Source organism: Mytilus edulis, chromosome 1, assembly GCF_963676685.1.
Source record: "Mytilus edulis chromosome 1, xbMytEdul2.2, whole genome shotgun sequence".
Taxonomy (NCBI): domain Eukaryota; kingdom Metazoa; phylum Mollusca; class Bivalvia; order Mytilida; family Mytilidae; genus Mytilus; species Mytilus edulis.
In genome coordinates, this window is record NC_092344.1 from 73,577,546 (window position 1) to 73,597,539 (window position 19,994).

The window sequence follows — 19,994 nt, forward strand, 5'->3', positions numbered from 1 at the left end:
ATGTATATTATTGTTACACATGTTACACGGTTTGCATATATAACATAACTGATTAATCAATGATTGCTCTACACATTGTGGCAATAATTTAGAAAGCACATTTTTTTGTCAGAAATAACCAACCTGCATTTTTTAGAACACTATGCATTTTAAAAATAGCCGTTTCTTCATTAATAAGTCAGAATGTTATAATATCAACAACATATAGAAGACTTTGAAACAACTTAAAAAAATAATACGTATGAATATGTGATAAAAGGTTAGTTCTTGTTACTATATATATATATATTAATCAATTTCTAAATAACAAAGAAGTTGAAATATTTTTATCCTATATTGTATAAAACCTGTTAGCTACTGAATAGCTGTACCTGGTTGTTCCCAGTTTCCACCTGTCCAATTTGTCCTTTCTGCTCCAGTAGGTAGTGGGTTAGGGGATCTCCCTTTGATACCTGATATAGTCCGTGAAGGAGGAGGTTGTGGTGCTGACTCTCCATGAGGAGGAAGGGACAAAGATCGATCTTGAGTAATGTAAGACCTAGATTGGAAGCTATTAGCTGTAGGAGAAGTCTAAAATAAAGAAAACGTTTGAATATTTCCTTCAAGGCTATCTTAGCATATCAAACCATAAACTAATTCATATCATAGAAATAAGAAGATGTGGTATGAGCACCAATGAGACAACTTTCCATCCAAGTTACAATGTGTTAACGGTAAACAATTATAGGCCAATGTCTAGTGAGATATTGAAAGTATTTTATCAAAAAGTACTGGCATATGTTACAACTAGGACATCTGTAATTTATATGTTTGGTCATCCTGGTATGCAATTACAATTAATCATCTGAATGATGTTTGAATGATCTTTATTTTCTTGTTATATTTCTATAGCCCAAAATATTTATGATGGGTATTGTAGAATTTAAACAAAAAAATGAAATATACTGAAGAGAAATAAAAAATGTGGAGCATCGTTTAGACATTTATAATTTTCCCGAGGGATGAATAAGCAAATAACAATAGATATTTCTCTGTAAAAATGACAAAAAAACATGTGACTGCTTTAGTAGTTCATATTTGTCTCGTTTATCAAAAACTAAATAATTCTATATAGGTTTCAAAGTCTGATATTATCCTGGATATTTTCCATGGTATTACTGCTCTTAGTATATGACATGGTGAAATAAACCGAGATGTCCTCAATGTATTAGGATAAATCCAGATGGTCTGTTTTTAATGACCTTTAGTTAATTTTCTGAGAAAATCTAGGGTTTTTGTAACTGTGACCCTTATGATAATCAAGGATTATGTTAAGAAAATTTAACATTGTGTTATACATTTGTACATGTATTAACAACGATTTTTAATAAAACTGGTGACTGCGTGATAAATATCATCGTTTTCCGCTGATTAGTTTTGTCTTTGTCGTTCATCTGTATAGTTACCTCATCTGCATCCGGTGTAATTACTGCAAATGCATATTCTTCTCCATCCTTAGTTTCTCTTTTTCTATCTATAAATAATATTCTAACATTAAAATGACTGTATTGTATCATAATAATTATTGTTTATTTTCATATAAAATGAAGAAATAGAATGAAAATAAAATGTTAATGAAGCAACCCCAACAAATAAATCATAGAAATAAACTAATTTCTAAAACGAATCGATACCAGTTCACGTCAAACAAAATACTGCCATTTTGTTTTTAGAAGACTGTAACATGTGTAGTAAAGTAAGTTTAAAGTGCAATAGGTCACCTAATATCTTTGATTGTTTGTCATACTGTATATATATATATAGTCAACAGATAATCAATATTTAAAACACACACTTTCATTAAAAACAACTGGATGTTCAGCAACCAACAATCAATCAATTATTTAAAGTGGAAAAGAAGTTTCACTCAATGTCATGCAAATTCTACCACATTCGTATCTAAATACTGATTAAAATGCAATGTCTGTTGACATTAATGAAAAATAAACTAACGTCAAACACGTAATAATTGTCTACAACAGGTCACATATGAAATTACAATCCAATCAAAAGAGCATTCCTCTATACAAAGGATGAGCAATTCTAAACGAACAATTCCATGCCAAGTGGATTGGTATAATAATTCAAGGTATCATCAAATAGAAAATGACTGCAAGGCTGAACTGAAAATAACTTATAAGGTGGATTTCTAATTTCAGATCAAATATTTAATCCTTAATTCAGAATAAAATGTAACGTAAATAATGAATGAACGAAAACATTACCTGATTGAAGCTACTGAATACCACCCATAAACATATTTGTATTTATACATGATATATATCTCTGCGGATTGCGTAAAGATAAAATTGTCTTGCTGTAAATCTTTAAAATTGTTACATGGACTTACTAAATGTAGTCTTTGTTTTTGGATTCGATTTGTCTAAATAGTTATCTTTTTTTGCTTTTGAGTTGCGTCTGTAATTAAATAATAACACATTACAACATGACGAAGAAGTTCAAATGATTATTTTGCCTACATAGTTTGGTAGTTTAGCAGTTTTGAATATTATCAAGTGTTGTCCAAAACATGATCATTTCGATTTTTATGTTCCATATTTTGTTTAGCAAATTGCCTTTTGATGTTAATTTTCTTTGCCTTCACCTCATTAGTCCATCATACTTCTGCATCTTAGAACGGTTTGATTAGTCCACTTCAAGGCCATCATAAAGGCAAACTTTGTAGTATTTCTCCCATTTGCCAATATATATTTGGTATCATGTTAGACATTATATATCAATCTACTAAATTTTGTGATTGGGTTAAATTAAAGTTCTATTCTTTTGACATTCATAAGACTAATCTTTTAATACTAATGTTCGTTGTATTGTTAAGAAAACAATCAATGTACGTCATTCACATATTGCAAAAAGCCACACCGTACGGTTAAGCTTAGGGAAATTCTGTCTACAAAAGGTATTTCTTTATGTTAATTGATCTAAAAATACACCAAAAGGTATAAATGTAACGAAAAGCTTCCATAAATAACGTATATGAATTGAAGCATGAGTAAAACAATATTTGTAAATAAGTCTAAAACCTATTACAAACGTTGCAAAACTGATTAAGAACCCACGGTATACAAATATATGGACAAACAATTACAGCGATGCATCAGGGAATTACTTTTCTTAATTTCAAATAATGTCCTTGAGAAAGATTTATTTTATAAAAGCTATATCCTTATCTTCATTCTATTACCGAAGATCTTGACGTGCTCTACTACATTATTCAATTAAAGCAATGGAAATCACAAATTGATATGTTAAATAAGTACATGAGAAGCTGTCCATTAAAATGTATAGTCATGCTAATATTCATGTATATGTGTAATGCGAACTAAATTTACAACTGTATTATGCTAATCTATACTTCACTAATGCATTTTTTCCCGAAAAAGTTTTTTTTTAATCAAAAACTAAAACGGTTATACTTTTTCAGATGTTACTTTCCATAAATAATAAACTTACTTGTAAAACACAAATGCTATAATTATCAAAATAATAAACGAAACAGAACCAATGGTCCCACCTATCGCAGGCCACCCTCCTACTTCTTCCTGCATTTCAGATCTCACTGTAATAGAACAGCTATGATTACCGATGATAGTATTTTATAGTAGATTAGTATATACAGCATTTTATATTGATCCTAACCATAATGGCCTGATACTATACAGTTCGTTGAATGAAAATAGTGCTGTGTAAAGTTGACTTTTCAAATGTGATAAATGAAGTGATAGTTTTTCATTATATCCTTAAAACATAAAAATCGACCTAAAGATGTTATTATTATATTATTGTCACCTTTTTTATCCGCGAAACTTTACTTTGACGTTTGATCATTGATACTTATTGAAAAAAACGAACCCAATGAAAAATGCGATGTATCAGGATTGCAGTACATGCAGTTCTGACTTTAAAGTGGTGCCCATCAGTTTGTTCGTTACAGTACAGATTTGATGATATTTTGTCATCCGACGATGTCACTGTCGCGTAAAGGAGAAAAGTAATGTAACGCCAATAGATATGGTAGACTTATGATTGAGACATTTCAGATCATAACCACATTGAAAAGTAAATGTGATCAATGTCGTGTTGCTCATTGGTCTGAATGTCTATTTATTACTCTATTCATAAATCAATACGCATAAATATATCAACCTTTTGTACAATTAAATCCATTCCAGTCTTCATTACACCCACCAATGCATTCTCCAGTTATATGATCACATGTTGGCGTTAAACAGTTTATTGAACAATTTAGAAGACACTCACGTCCATGAAAGCCAGAGCTACACGCTGTAAATTTAAATTACTATTTATTGACCTATTGTCACGAAAATAAATGATTTTCAATGAAAACCATTATGAAAATACTGTATTGTCTTTTTTCTGATGGATGTATAAATATAGATATATGAGGTAAATCAAATGACCTTCTTATACTTTTCGATCCCTAACATCATTGAAGAGACATTGATTGTTGAAATCCGGATATGGTGTAAAACAATTAACGACTCATGCTGTGGTTTACAATCTTTGCCGCAAGTGTATTGTTTTCTACTTGGTATCAGATTAATATAGAGATCCATTTTGTTACACCTTGTGGTAAATTTATTTGGCACTCGTCAATGGCAGTCAGTAGGGTTTAAGAAAATCAGTTGTTCAACCTATTAGTCAAATGCGATTTGTTAAAATATATTTTTTTACTCTTTTGGTCTTTTGGAAAATGTTGTTTGTGCTGTATTAAGACCCCTCTACAACGAAATTTGTTATATGCACACGTCTAAAAATTGTGGTTTTTATCCAACTCAGTCATAAGTTTGAACGTCGTTTTCAATTTAAACTTGTAAATATATATATAGATATATAAATTGTAGCTACTATCGTGAACTTTCATTAAATGCATGATTTAGGGTAAAAGATTCATTTCAGTTGGCTATGAACATTAATGGCACATCGTTGGTGTGACAAGTACTGGTAACAAATAATGTGTTTTGAAGTTTAAAGTCAATTTCAAAGAAAAGATTGTTTAGATATGGATAGCTATATGGTTGGAAATTGTATTTGTAATATACATGAAATTGTAATTAAAATATTCTTCCCTCCTGTACTTTTGATTTACACTCACATAATTTAAAATAAATTCAAATTTTAAACATTTTACAACATATAGAAATACAATATATGTTATTTCTATACCCTGATCACATATTTCACCAATCCATCCATTTGCACAGCCAAATAAGCATCTTCCAGTATCAAGGTCACACGGTCCACGACATTTTGCTGGACATGTTCTTTCACAAAGTGCGCCATACTGCGTAGAAGGACATCCTTTAAAGCAGAAACAATCAGATGTAATATGGTTTTGTATGATATCTTTAATTGTATAATTTCGATGAGCCTGTTCCTTATTCATTGTGTTCAATAACTTTTAGCCAATAGGTCACAGCTTGTATTTTTTTAGATAATGAACAATAAAAGAACTAAAGCTTTGACATGCAAATGATTAGTTGAAGTAAAACAAAAGTTATATAGTTATACAATATTATAAAATTATAGTTTGATACCAGTTTTATACGATCTTATATTGAACTGAAAGCAGCATATCAGCTGAGGACAAAGTCAGCGATCTATATAATTCTTTTGGTCAATATATCCAACCCACTTCTTTATAAATATGAACAAAGCGTCGGAACAGGTACCAGTACTATTTTATACAAAAAGTACATACATGTATGTTTCTAGTAGCAGAAAATGTATTATACAGTTAAATTTTTATAACAATTTGGCTTTATGAAATACTGTTACAAAAGCGTTTCAACTAATTAACATATGCTCATTTTAGATAAAAAAAAATATCGTTTTATCAAAATAATTCTTAACTATATAATATTACTTTCTCAGCAATATAATGTAGATAATGGCTATTTATGTGAACATATTTTTGGACATAATTAAAGTGGTATGTACATGTAGCTACTTTGCTTTTTTAATCAAATAGTCATTATTCTGAATAGTTTCGCATTTAAAATGCATGTGTTTCTTTCACAACTGTCAAAATTAAGGAAGATAACACAGTTTCCAAAAATTTCGAACACAGTGGACAGATTTTAGCTTGATTGGTTAAAGCCGACTACAAATGTCGAGAAACGAATCAAAGATTAACTTTGAAACGCACATCATGTTTTCAACAAAATAGTATATTTGATTTGTTTTAAATGATTTGTCTTATTTGATGGATTGTGTAACGTAATTATGACTGCAACCTTTTAGTTCTTCATTAATATTTCAGATGTTATATACTTCGTGTCGATTTCTATACTCACCAACGATCCCAATGTCACACATTTCAAGTTCTAGTGATGCAGTCTTAATAGCTGGAATATATGTCAGGTATCTGAAAACGGCATAGGTTTTGATATTCTGTGGTAAAAATTTTCCTTGATACAAAACAGTTCCCTTTTCCGGCTCTGCACTAGAATTTGAAGCGTAAAATCTATGCATAAGGCCGTTTGTTGTAGTGTTCACTGAAAACATGATATATAATTTGAATATGGAAAAAGATGAAGTTGACCAGTAGCTTTTGTAATCACAAAAAAAACACCCGCGACATCGCGTCTAAAGTATTAATGCCTTAGTTTTAGTCATGCTTATTGAAAGGTGCCCAATTTTCTTTTTTTAAATATTTTGTTTTAACCCGTCCTGGTTTTCTTACTGCAATAACTTACTATAAATTAAATTTAAAATTGTTAACTAATGGTATCGGTATCAGATTCGACCCGTTACTTGTTAACTATATTGCTTTAATTCATTATGTGGAAACCAAAAGGGACTGGAACGGCGTAATCTTTACACAACACCATTGTCCTATATTTTCATATATGAAGTTGAATTCTTTGATTTGTATTTTTTTACGTCATGCCGGCTAATAAATTGGACCTTGTCATTTTAGTATTATAGATAGATATATAGATGATTTAAAGTCACTTAAATTTTGAAACTAAATAAACACTAATTCTTTATTAAATATTCTTTTTGCAAATATTGATATCGAAATAGATAAGATATAAAACTGACAATATTAGTCATGGACTTTTTCGTTCCGTCTGTTTCAATGGGTTGTTTTGCCGAGTCTTGTCCAAGCCACCCCAATGCAAAGGAGAAAAACTTTAAAATGTTGAAAATATTAAATTCTTTACTTATTTAAGATTATTTTAAAAAATAAACATACATTTATCTGTTAAAAGGAAGTCAATCATAAATTAGAATAAAATCAACGGTACCAATTTTGTTGCACCAGATGCGCATTTCGACAAAATATGTCTCTTCAGTGATGCTCGTGGCGAAAAATGTTACTGTTGTGGTATAAAAATTTAGAACATAACCATATCCTAAAATATTACAACTTGTTGAAATAAAAATTGAATTAACTTATACTGAATTGGATTGTTGTAAGTTACCTCATTTGATTTTATATCTGTCCTTTATTTTTATCAAATATTGTTCACCACAGATGTAAATCCCTACGTTATCATTATTCAATACTTTAAATTTTGATTTTTTTTCACCTGATATTTTTTATCAAAACTATCTGCTTCAATTTTATGACATTGAGAAAATCCCTTGAAAAAAATGTCGTTTGTGCTTGATTTTTCTTTTTTATTTTAATTTAACTTAATTTATTTTATTAATTTGCAAATCAAAATGAAACTCATACAAAAGCCAAGCCTAACATCAACTGTTCATATTTGGCTGAAATAGTATTGTTTAGTCCGCTGTCATATATCATAAAACAATATTCATTTCCCTATCTCAAAGAAGAATTGTATTCACCTGATCCAAATAGTAAGAAGAAATCCGAAGAATCTTTGTGATGAAGTACTAATTTTTATTATCATTATTTTTAGAATACACAATAACTTCTGTATTGCTTAAGATTTCAACTGTAAATGCATTTTACTATTTGCGTAACAAGAATCAAAATTCAACGTTGTTCTTTGTTCATGAAGATTTCATACAACAACTGAAGCATGAAGAGTGTAGAAAATATTCAATGCGTATAGCATGGAGTACAAAACAAAAATGACAAAATTCAACACATCATGTGAACGTTCAGAAAGAACTTATAAATCAAATTTCTAAAATGTCTTCATTATGGTGGCCGGTTAAAGCCATTCGCGTTTTCGTGTTTTCACGTTTTCGCCCTTCATAATCTATAGGGCAAAAAAGCGAAATCGCGAAGTCGTAAAACGCAAAAACGCGAAAAGGAGAAATATTTTTTCTTTTCGATTTCGCGTTTTCGACTTCGCGATTTCGCATTTTCGTTTCACGATTTCGCGTTTTCGCCTATAGTATACGAAGGGCAAAAACGCGAAAAAGCTAAAAAGCGAAATGGCCTTAACCGGCCACCATACTTCACGTATTCCGGCTTATTCTATTTTACACGAGCATCAAGACAGAAACCTGATTTTATTCCTGGTTCTCATGGGTTTCGTTTAAAATCTATAGTTTATTGTGTAATTTTCTGCGGACCAGTATTGTCTTTCCGCCCATTTTCACTTGAAATGGTAATCAGTGATTCTTTTGCACTTCTGATTGTAAAGTTGCGGTGAATTTAATTTTCCCGGTTTAAAATCTTCATTTTGAGGTACGACCAAATAAATCATCCACAGTCCTTTAGATTCTGAGACAGCGAATTGCTTAACTAATACCTTTTTTTTAAATACCAGATGATAATATTATCAATACTGTATCGATTGTCATTGTTCATCGTGTTGGGACGTTCTTTTGCTCAAAAACACCAACGTCAAAATCAAGTTTTAGTCATTCAACACTTTGAAATACATGTATGAGGATACTTAGTTCAAACATTTTACTAGTATATTGTTTATAAATTAAAAAAAAACAATGTAGTAAATGGTAAAAAAACATAAATACAGAACTCCAAGGAAAATTTAAATCGGAAAGTGTCTTATCAAAGGGAAAATCAAACACATCAAACGAATAGAAAACAATTGTCATATTCCTGACTTGGTACAGGTATTTATGTATGTAGAAGATGGTGGATTAAACCTTGCTTTCAAGGTAATTGAAGTAAACAATAATATTGTAGTGGTAGTTGATTTATATTTGATTTAAAATTGACCCTTTAGAAACTGTTAAATGATATACCATTGCCTGTAACATATAAATCTGTCACAATTCTTATTTCCGTCATATCAACCTGAAACCATACGTCAGTTCCCTTTGTTTTGGAACATGTTGATTTATCTCCATCCTTAGCTAGATTTGCCGATTTTAAACCAATAGGATTCTGTGATACTAAAGCGTTGGTTGCTATGTTATCTAAAATAGAGAAATTCAGAGAAGTAGAATGGTGTTTGCGCATGAAGAGATTTCAGGTAATATCCCTATATAACCTGTATGTGGTGGTCTGAAAATCCACCAAACGAGACTGACAAAGAACATCAATGGTCTGTTTAATAAAAATATCATGACCAAAATTAAAACATAATTATAAAGTAAAGCATTACAAAGTTCGTGTCTTGGATATCCCATTGATTTTATTTGACAACTGGTAAGTCTTTCCAAGAGTTGTTATCACATCACGCTTTATTTCACACATAATAATTGAACAAATGTTTAGTTTCCTAAGACTGTGTACGATTTACAGCCTTAAGTATTTATATAGTCCTGTACAGTTTTAAATATGTCTTTTGTTTTTTTTAGTCGTTGAGGTTGCTGTCATATTAACCTTAAATACCTTACATCTCCCTATTTATAAATAGAAAGTGTATTCTTTTTTACAGAACAAAGTACTTGAAAACTCGATGTAAAAGACGGAATTCCCTGCTTCCTGTTTGCTGACCTTGAATCAACTCAATCGAAAGAAACTTTATAACATTATTAAACTGAAATAATATTTAGCTTTGAAGTTTCACGAAACTTAATCAGTGATCTACTGGTATTGTGTGTTTGTCTCAAATTTAGTCATCTATAGATACAAGTGAAAATATCTGCCGCAGTTGGATCTGTTAATAATGGTTTTAAAGAATAACTACTTCAATTATTTTAATAGTTAGTACAAGAAATAAGAATATAAAATTATTGGTGGTTTTTGTTTTACTTTAAAAAAATCAATGTTTTTCATTTCCATCAATTTAATAACTATATAATAATGCAGCATTAAGATGGATGAAAAGCTCTGCTTAAACCGAAGCAATCAAAATCATGGTTTGAGATTCGGGAATGCTTCTGTCTGGATTAGGAGCAGTAACTTGCACGAAATTCTATGATACAGTACAGGTTAATGTTTCTATTAATTTAGGTTCAAGATATTTCAATATATTCTCATAAGTCGAAAATAAACTGACAACGCCATGGCTAAAAATGAAAAGGACAAACAGACAAACAACAGTACACAAATCACAGTCAACCAACTCGTGATGGCTTCCGTAAAACATACGAATAGATGATTTTAAATTCTCTACTTGGATCTCTTGGTTTTATATCCCTTGTGAGCAGCAGCTCTCTATAAAGGAAATTTTGATAGGAAATACAAGCCCTATAATATCGTATCAACTAGGAGATATATACTGTGCATGCAGGCGCTGCTGGAGTGTTGCTACATAGAAATGGACAATTCACAATTTGGAAGCTGAAATAATCTCTTCTATCGTAAGAGTGCTATGTGATGTCGAAGTGGTTTTTTTTTTAAATTACTTACATTTGTTGCAATAAATTCCAGTTCGTGTTTTCTTACAACCGTAAGTACAAATTGAAGTATATTTATCGCACATATCATTCAAACAGTTTTTAGTGTTACATCCCCATACACACAAACCAGTTTCAGGATAGCAATGTTGGTCTATACATGTTTCTCTACAGAACTTAGCACAGTTACTTCCCCAAAATGTCTTCTGACAACCTAAAATATGTTTAAATACTGAAAATATTGAGTTATTAAACGTTAATGATACGAGTTGATTTGACGTTGATTGTTGTAAATATTTAATGAATGTCCTTCTTGTAAAAAACATAGTCCATAGGCGGAAAATTCTTAAAACAAGCCCTCTATCTTAAACGGTGTTCTTTGAACAATAAAGCAAACCAATCAACTTTAAATATCAATAATAACATTTTCTATCATTTTATATTAAACTTTTGGTTTGACATATACCTCACTCATACATGTATACCATTATTGTTTTGGAGAATTCAAACCTTCTATACACAATAATATATAACTTACCATTAATGGAAACATAACATAGATCAATAATACTCCCAGTTTCCCTTGGTCCCGGTACATCATCATAATAAATTACATATTGTCCAAGTTGATTGCATGGAATAGTTTGAATAACAGCTGGATAAGGACCACCTAGAGGATCCTTGTAGCAGAGATCAGAGGCAGAAGGGGGAGTTGTCGATGAATTAGACACATACAGTTTAAATCCATGCATCCGTCTTGCAACTAGAAGAATATTATACAGTACAATAAAAAAAAAGAAGATGTGGTATGATTGCCAATGGGACAACTATCAACAAGAGTCCAAATGACACAGAAATTAACAATCTGTAGGTCACATTACGGCCTTCAACAATGAACTATGCCCATAATAGCTGGATAAGGACGACCGACGATCCTTGTAGCAGAGATCAGAGGCAGAAGGGGGAGTGGTCGATGAATTAGACACATACAATTTAAATCCATCCATCCGTCTTTCAACTGTAATAATATATACATATTCTCCACATTAATGTATGTATTATATATATATATGTCGTGCCATACACGTTTTATACAAGACACCAGATCAGAACTATAACGGGGTTACGTTCTATCATAAAATGTACGTGTTTAAATCGAAATTTATGTTTCTACAATATTCTTCACAAAATTCGCCTGTTTATTAATATATGAAAAAAGGGTATTTCTTGAAATTTACGATGACGTTGTTTACCAAGCCTGAATATTTAGATCCGATCCGGGTAAACCTAATTGTTAATTCTTTAAATAAATGTATTCTAAAATCGAGGTTACAATTACCATACTTTTATTAAATCTTTAAATCTATTGGAAGTTGAATGTGTTAAATAGTTGTTATTGTTTTTGAAATAACTTTCAGTAACTACGAGTATTCTCAGATCTGTACTAACATATTCCCCATTTTCGTTCTCAATTTTATTAGCGTCTTTTATTTTTTGTTTTGGGAATATATAAATATATTGTCCGGTCTGTGTTTTTGTCACATGTGTTTCTGCTTTGTATCGAAAAGATGTTTATATAGTTTGTTCTTATGGTGTACTGTTACACCACTGTCCAAGGTTTGTCTTTCAAACATGTTCAACCATCCCACATTCTATGTGTGCCTTTCCAAAGTCAAGAGCCAGATTCTTTCAATGTCGTTCGTTCATATCTGTCATTTTGATGTTTCTTAATTTGTTTTGTTATTCATTAAACCGTAAGTTTTCTCAATTGAATGGTTTCATATTTTCCATGTCTGGGTCTTTTATAGTCAACTATTCTTTAAGGGTTTTGTTCATTGTTATAGGCTTTAAGTTGCCTACAATTGCTTAAACCACTTCAACTGTGTATCATTTATAATCCTACCACATCTCCTATTATTGTTTAAACATGTTTACTTTTAGGACTTTTCGGTCCCCAATGCTCTTTAACTTATTACTTTGTTGGTCTTTTTTACATTTTTTGATTCGAGCGTCACTGGTGTATATATAAAATTTTAATCCTGGTATCTATGATGAGTTTATTATCAACACCATAAAAATATGAGTAAAAGTAGTTTTATGTATACATACAGCCTTTTCTATAGTATATAGTAATATCTGTGATAAATACAGTTCCATACGAAATATTAAACATCCACCAAGCTGGAGTTTGATTAGGCGATGTGTGTGTACATTTTGTATAACCCCATTCATTTGATATAGGTGGGTTAACTGCATTTTGTGAACCAGCAATACCATATAGGGAACTCTGTGTAGCAATACCAAATCGAGCAAGGTTCTCTAGAACAAACAAAATAACTATTAATTCAAAAATATTCCCTTAAATCATTTTGAATGTTAATAAAAATAAAATAGTCCAAGCGTGAGAGTATTTAAATATTCGTACACTTTGATTTATCAAACTGGGTAATATCTGAAAAGTATTGCAGTTCACCGTGAACCTAGCAATACATAACATACCTGCTGTCAAAACACAGGAACCTCGAAGTTTTCGTATATTATATCTTAATTATTTCGTTATTTGGAGAGTTTGGTGTGAATGATTGCAGATTTGTATTGTTTCCTTTAAATTTGTTTACAAATGTTATCAAATCGGTACGTGTTTGAGCCTGAAATATTAACTTCTGTTTATTATCTAAGACTGTATGTTCATCCTTAGATATATTATTAGTTTAAAGTCGTAAGGCCGTCTCGTTAATGTATACCTCAAAACTCCTTAATACATTCATATGAACACATTTACATATATATAAACAAAAATGTTGTATGATTGCCAATGAGACAAATCTCCACAATAGACAAAATGAAACAGAAATCAACAACTATAGGTCACCGTACGCCCTTTAACTATGAGCAATCCCCAATTGCATAGATATATACATTTATACTGCAACTAGTTGTGTTTATTTCCTAAATAAAGGAACACAGTTATAATCTGTGCAATGTCAATTTTATCATGAAGCACCTTTTCTACAGTAAGGGGTTTTAAATCAAGGGATGAAAATAAGTTTAAAATGGGTGTTCCACTCTAACCAGCTATCAATGTATTAATTTAAGTTTCAGTAGAAAAAAAAAATTAAGTCAATGTCAGAAAAATATTAACTTTTTGTACTCGGCTCAAAACTGTGGAAGGGCTCGATAGAACCTCGCCCTACACAGTTTCTCAGCCTCATACAAAAAAGTTTATATTTTTCTTTCATTGACCTAATATTGTATATTTATCCTGCAATTGGGTGTTCTACTATACAGATACAGCTCTACAGATATTGCTATGCTGTATCTGTATAGTATACAGATATCGCTTTAAAGCTCCACCCACTGCCGGACTGAGTATTGTATGAACCTGCGTGTGTATTGCAGTCGCTTTTCCAATGACGTATCAATTGCGAATTAGCGATTCCTTGTATACCTTCTGTTTGTTTTCAAACATTTGTTTAGAGCAATAAGAATCTTTAAATATCGCTAAAAGCTTCCATACACCTTGTTTCCTAGCCTCGTACAAATACAGCTGATATGTAAAGACACTAAACAGTTATTGTCTATGTATAAATGCTGAATTCCATGATGAAAAGCGGCAATCAACAACCAAAGGCTATATTTTATTAAGCTTATATTGTCCGATGATCTGGTAATCTATGGTGCTGGTTTAAGTGCAGAAGATGTTCTTACGATGTTACAAAAGCATGGGTCTCCCGCTCATGAGGCACACACAATATCAAATTCTAGCATGATTTTTGCTTCATTTACGACAAACTATATTTATGTATTTTAGAAATTTATGATTTCGCCAAGTGGAATGGGGAATATGAAATGTACAGCCGATTTCATTGAGTGTGTAGGCAAAGGTAATATCTTTGGTTAGCTTGCTTTTTAGCTGAAACGTGAAGTCATTATTAGGTCAGATATACTACTTTCCTTTCGATGTAGCTGTAATACATTTATTTAAATGTATTCTGAAAATGTACATCTGAAAGCTTCCACTCTTTCTTTCGATGTCAAAAAGATTTTAAAACAAAACTTTGATGAGTCTGTTCAAAAACATAATTTGTTCGTTTACCTATAGCTACCATATAACGTCTTTTTTTCTTCTTGTGATATTTCAAATTTCCTGCCCCTCTTTCCACTGAACCTTACATATTCTATCTATTTAATTTATTAATAATTTGTTCTCGTTCTGAATTTGCATGACATACTTGTCACTGTACGTACGTCAAACAACAATCAAGGAATCTTTAAATTGGCCACTTCTTACAAATCAGAAATCAAAAACGTTAAATCAAAATAACACAGAGACACTTTGTACATGACAGACCTGTGATTATACCAAATTCTACTTTTATTTATTTGTATATTTTTTCTATGAATAAGGAGATGGAATGCTTATGATTGCCACTAAAACAATTTCACACCAAAGACCAAAGACAATGATGTTTGCAATTATAGCTAGGTTACAGTAAGACCTTTGCTAATGAGCAAAACCCATACCGATAGTTAGGAAGAGTAAACAAGTTTGTCAAAGCTGAGCCACATCCTTACTTAATATAGTAGTGTAACAGTACAACCTAAGATCAAACGGTATACATCCATTGGAAAGGATTGTCTCTTCAGTGGACACATAGTATAAAGTAAACAAACAAAAAGCTAGAAACACAAAGTACCGATCTAACAATCTTACAAAAAAGTACTAACGTACAATTTATATGTGGTGACACAATCCTTGAATTAATAGTTACCAGTCTATCATTGAAATCTAAAACGCAACCACATACACAGGCTAAGCGAGCAAGTCGTGACATACATGTATCAAGTGTATGCACACCGTAGAAGGGCAAAAAAATTCGCTGTATGTAGTAGGTTAAATAGTTCCGTCTCAATTTCAGAAATTTTTTATCATTTAAAGCCAAAATATCATCAATGTAACGCTTAACTTTAAATTCATAAAAGTGTGGTAACACAGTTCTACTATTAATGAAGCACAATTGGTTGACACAGGAATGCTTAGGTAAACTGTAGTGCCTAGACTTACATAGATGCTGTCAAGGAGAAAATGCATAGCCTTAATTATCTCATCACAGTTTTAGTTAAATAATCTAACATAATTTCATTTAATCAGTGCAGAAAAATGAAAAATACAATAAATTGTCAAAAGAACACAACAATTGTCTGTAATGTATACATTATAGATCAACTAATATAAACCGTAAATATAAATAAAATCAGTTTTTCAATGAATTGATGTATACATGTATAGGCATGTACAAAAATGCATACCGGAGTCGCATACAATCTATAGAACGTATGATTACAAAAAGAAACATGTTAATTAACCCTACCGCTTGTTTTTGCGCTTGTTTGTCTTGGTTAGTCGTATATGTTGGGTTTTTTTTCTTTTTTACTTATATATCTCGGAGTTTAGTGTGACAACCATTTACGCTGAACTTATCTTAGTTCTTAGTCTTAGATGCATGATTTGTTTTATTGGTTGTTAGTGGCTTTGAACTAGCAGTCAGATAACCGTGAGTACTCTCAGATCTGTTCCTACTGTCTTTTTTTGTCGGGATGTACAAGTACCCGGCCACGTCCACTGGTATTTTTGTCCATCTGATGAGTTGAGCCTTTTTCAACTGATTTTTATAGTTCGTTCTTATGTTGTACTGTTATACCACTGTCCCAGGTTAGGGGAGGGTTAGGATCCCGCTAACATGTTTAACCCCGCCACATTATTTAAGTATGTGTCTGTCCCAAGTCAGGAGCCTGTAATTCAGTGGTTGTCGTTTGTTTACATTTGTATGTGTTACATATATGTTTTTCCTTCATTTTTTTATATAAATAAGGCCGTTAGTTTTCTCGTTTGAATTGTTTTACATTGTATTATCGGGGCCTTTTATAGCTGAATAAGCGGTATGGGCTTTGCTCATTGTTGAAGGCCGTACGGTGACCTATAGTTGTTAATGTCTGTATCATTTTGGTCTCTTGTGGACAGTTGTCTCATTGGCAATCATACCACATCTTCTTTTTTATATTATACATAAAAATTATTTTCATTTAGTGTCCAGCTGAATCCCGTCTCCGTGTTCAGGATTTTCTCTCTGTGCTGAAGACCGATTCTATTTTAAAAAGCGGGTCTTTTCTTAAACTTCTTCATTCATCGATTTGTTACGTTTGCGTGAAAACAAGAAACATGTATTAAGTGTTTATATTTTACAATATAATAAAAACTTACGTTGTGCTGTAACAGTCAACACGACAGCCACGTGTAGAAGTAACAGACATAACATAGTACCAAATCTAATCACGCACGTGCTACCAAAACGTACTATCTGCTAATAAAAAAGTATGTAATAAAACTATGCAATAATGATATATGTAATGGGTATGGGTTTTTTACTACTTCAAGATTGATATTATATACAAGAAGTTGAGAAAAAAATAGTGTGCATGCCTATGATATAAGTTTTGATTAACCTTTTACATGATCGGTAATATCGTTCGATAAACTAGTACTCGTCAATTCCATACATAATCTAAATGTTAACACATGCAATGGGTAAACTTTCTTTGTTCTTGCTGTGCTATAATCTGGATAATGCATAGCAAAGGTGTGCATTAACTACATCAGATATACTACACAGTTAAAAAAATACTCTGATCTTATGGGGCGGACTCTGGACAGGACAAATACATACATATGTCTTCTTTTAGAGAACCACTAAATGGAATAAAACCAAACATGACATGAATGTTCCTCGTGAGGTGCTGATTAAATGTTGATTCTTTGTTGCAGATTTACTGTTCAAATGGCCACTATGATTTTTTCTTTAATTGCGGGGCCAAAATTAAACCAAATTTGGCCTCAATCATAATTTGGGTATCTGTCATAATTTTTAATTTATTTTTACATGATTTACAATACCAAAATAGAATCAGATGAGCAACAAAGGCTCTCCAGAGCCTCTAGTTACATATCCTGGTACGTCAAGCATGCCTCGGTAACATTAGTTTCTGACTCGTCAATTTCACTTTCACTTAAAATTTAATAATTTTTATTTGCATTATAATACTCACGTTATTTGAATTGTTGGACTAGATATTCTTTTTACTTCTATTGTTCATTTCCTACGTTGGAATAGACCCCTCCCCCAAAACAAAACCCAAACCTAAACCAAACCCCAAAAATGTAATTCTATAAATAAATGTTCCGAGACAGAAACTGCACTCTTTGATATTAACTATATATTTAATTTATAACCTCAAAAGCCTATTCAGATTATTTAATAACAATATTTATTTTCTTAAATTGACTTAATCAAAGATGTTTAATTGATTATTTACCTGGCATCCAGATACTTTATCATCACGTATTAGATAAATAAAGTCACAAGATAATATTTTAACTACTACAAGAACCACTTGATTAGGTGAGACACTTTTTGATAGAAATCTATATATTTACTGAAAATTTGAAGGGAAACTGGAAGATTTTTATCAATTACATTTTGCGAAACACTTGAGAGTTTCATAAACCTAATAATAAACTCTTCCTCGTCGTGTGTGAGAATTTTCTTTATCTAATTTTAAAACAAACACTTAAAAATATTTTTTTTTTAAATTGATGAGAGTATGTCTCCAATACCAAACGGAGTTACATGTTTGTATGTAGTTCGTTCACAAATGTCATTAAAAAATGATTTTCACTTTTTTCCCGAAAATCTAAATTCCTCAATGACCCAGATGAATAATTTTCAAATTAGTAAAATACTCGAGGACTTTAGAAATGCTTTAAAGCGCAATTTTGTTATGTTTTTGCTTTTTATGCTTTTTATGCTTTGAAAAATTCATTACCTATTTATAACTAGAATGGGGTAATTGAACATACCGGATAATTTATGTCGCACCAATTTCTAAAAGCGACGTTGTCACCAATGCATATTTTTGTAGTTTATTTTCTTCATGTTAATCTTTTAATACTTTAATTAGAAATACATGTTGCATTTCCACATTGCTCAGACTGAGCAATACAAATCTGAACCAGGCCGTTAGAAGTTTGCAGGCAGGAATACGTCAACATGTCGTTGCTAAAACTGCTGAAGTTTTTGGATGTCCTGGCAGAAAGATTGATCAAATACGAATGTAGTTGTATCCAATATACTTTAATGTCATCAGTCGACTACTGTTAAACATTTTAGAGCTTACAGTTAAAACAGCACAACTACACAAATTCCAAAGCAGACTGCAAGATAGATGCATTATCCGATGTAACAAAACAAAACGCAATGCATTGCCGCAAAGAAATAGCTGAACTTGTTGTCAATCCTTTAGGAGTTACTTACACGTACAAAAAAAATGTAGACTTCGATGTTGATGGTGAAACATATATCGACTATATTGATAAGGAGAGTAGATGTGTGTCACTATAAACAAACAACGTGATGCATTTGATTTGACATTCGAACTGTAAACGTTATTAAAAAATGAAGTGATGAATGAAATTTATACATATAGTTTCTATACATAATTTATAAAAATTACAAATCAATAATTGAAAATTTGAAATGAAGATCAAAAAGTATAGTCTATGTACATGTACTATAACAACATGGTTGTGAACAGTACTTTTAATCCATCCTTATTCGAACGCTTATCAATAATGAAACAAAATGTAGATAACAAGATGTGCCACAATGCCCAGAGGGTGTACGGAGGATCTAAATGACAGTCACTATGTATATATATTCAGGAAAAAAACATCCGTTGATAAAATGGTAAACAAAAACATATAGATATACGTAATAATATTATAAAAATGTACATTAAGAAATAACAAATGTTTAATAATGGAATAAAAAGCTGAGACCCTTTAGCCCATTAGCCCAAAATTACACAGAAACCTAACACACTATTCTAACACTGAACAATGGAGGAACAAAATATATATGATCACTACATTATGTGCCGCAATGCTGTATTCGAAGCATAATGAGGACTAGAATCTTACAAATATGCTTGGCAAAATACCAGAAAAGTTGGCACTACCAGCTGATGCTCCCTGAACTACATTTTAAAGAGATATTAGTTGTATTTGTATGATTTAATATGTTTGAAATTAAAGTGTGAAAGTAACATGAATTTAAATTGTTAATTTTGGCTGTTACATGTGTTTCAATTAATAGTGAGATACTGTATCGAAAACCAAA

General features: G+C 31.3%; 1 protein-coding gene across 1 annotated transcript in view; it reads right to left on the reverse strand.

Annotated features, from left to right (window-relative positions):
* LOC139489706 (uncharacterized) overlaps window positions 1-18,219 on the reverse strand; it is a 35,576-nt gene extending 17,357 nt beyond the window's left edge. Inside the window, exons 1-12 of the mRNA XM_071276440.1 lie at window positions 18,133-18,219; window positions 17,024-17,120; window positions 12,871-13,080; window positions 11,300-11,524; window positions 10,775-10,975; window positions 9,220-9,393; window positions 6,375-6,575; window positions 5,245-5,379; window positions 3,511-3,616; window positions 2,390-2,457; window positions 1,446-1,513; window positions 372-570 (exon numbers count right to left, since the gene is read on the reverse strand). Of these exons, the coding sequence (XP_071132541.1) occupies window positions 372-570; window positions 1,446-1,513; window positions 2,390-2,457; window positions 3,511-3,616; window positions 5,245-5,379; window positions 6,375-6,575; window positions 9,220-9,393; window positions 10,775-10,975; window positions 11,300-11,524; window positions 12,871-13,080; window positions 17,024-17,078 (1,642 nt within the window). The 5' untranslated portion in view covers window positions 17,079-17,120; window positions 18,133-18,219. The remainder of the gene's footprint in view (window positions 1-371; window positions 571-1,445; window positions 1,514-2,389; window positions 2,458-3,510; window positions 3,617-5,244; window positions 5,380-6,374; window positions 6,576-9,219; window positions 9,394-10,774; window positions 10,976-11,299; window positions 11,525-12,870; window positions 13,081-17,023; window positions 17,121-18,132) is intronic.
* Window positions 18,220-19,994: the final 1,775 nt, after the last annotated feature.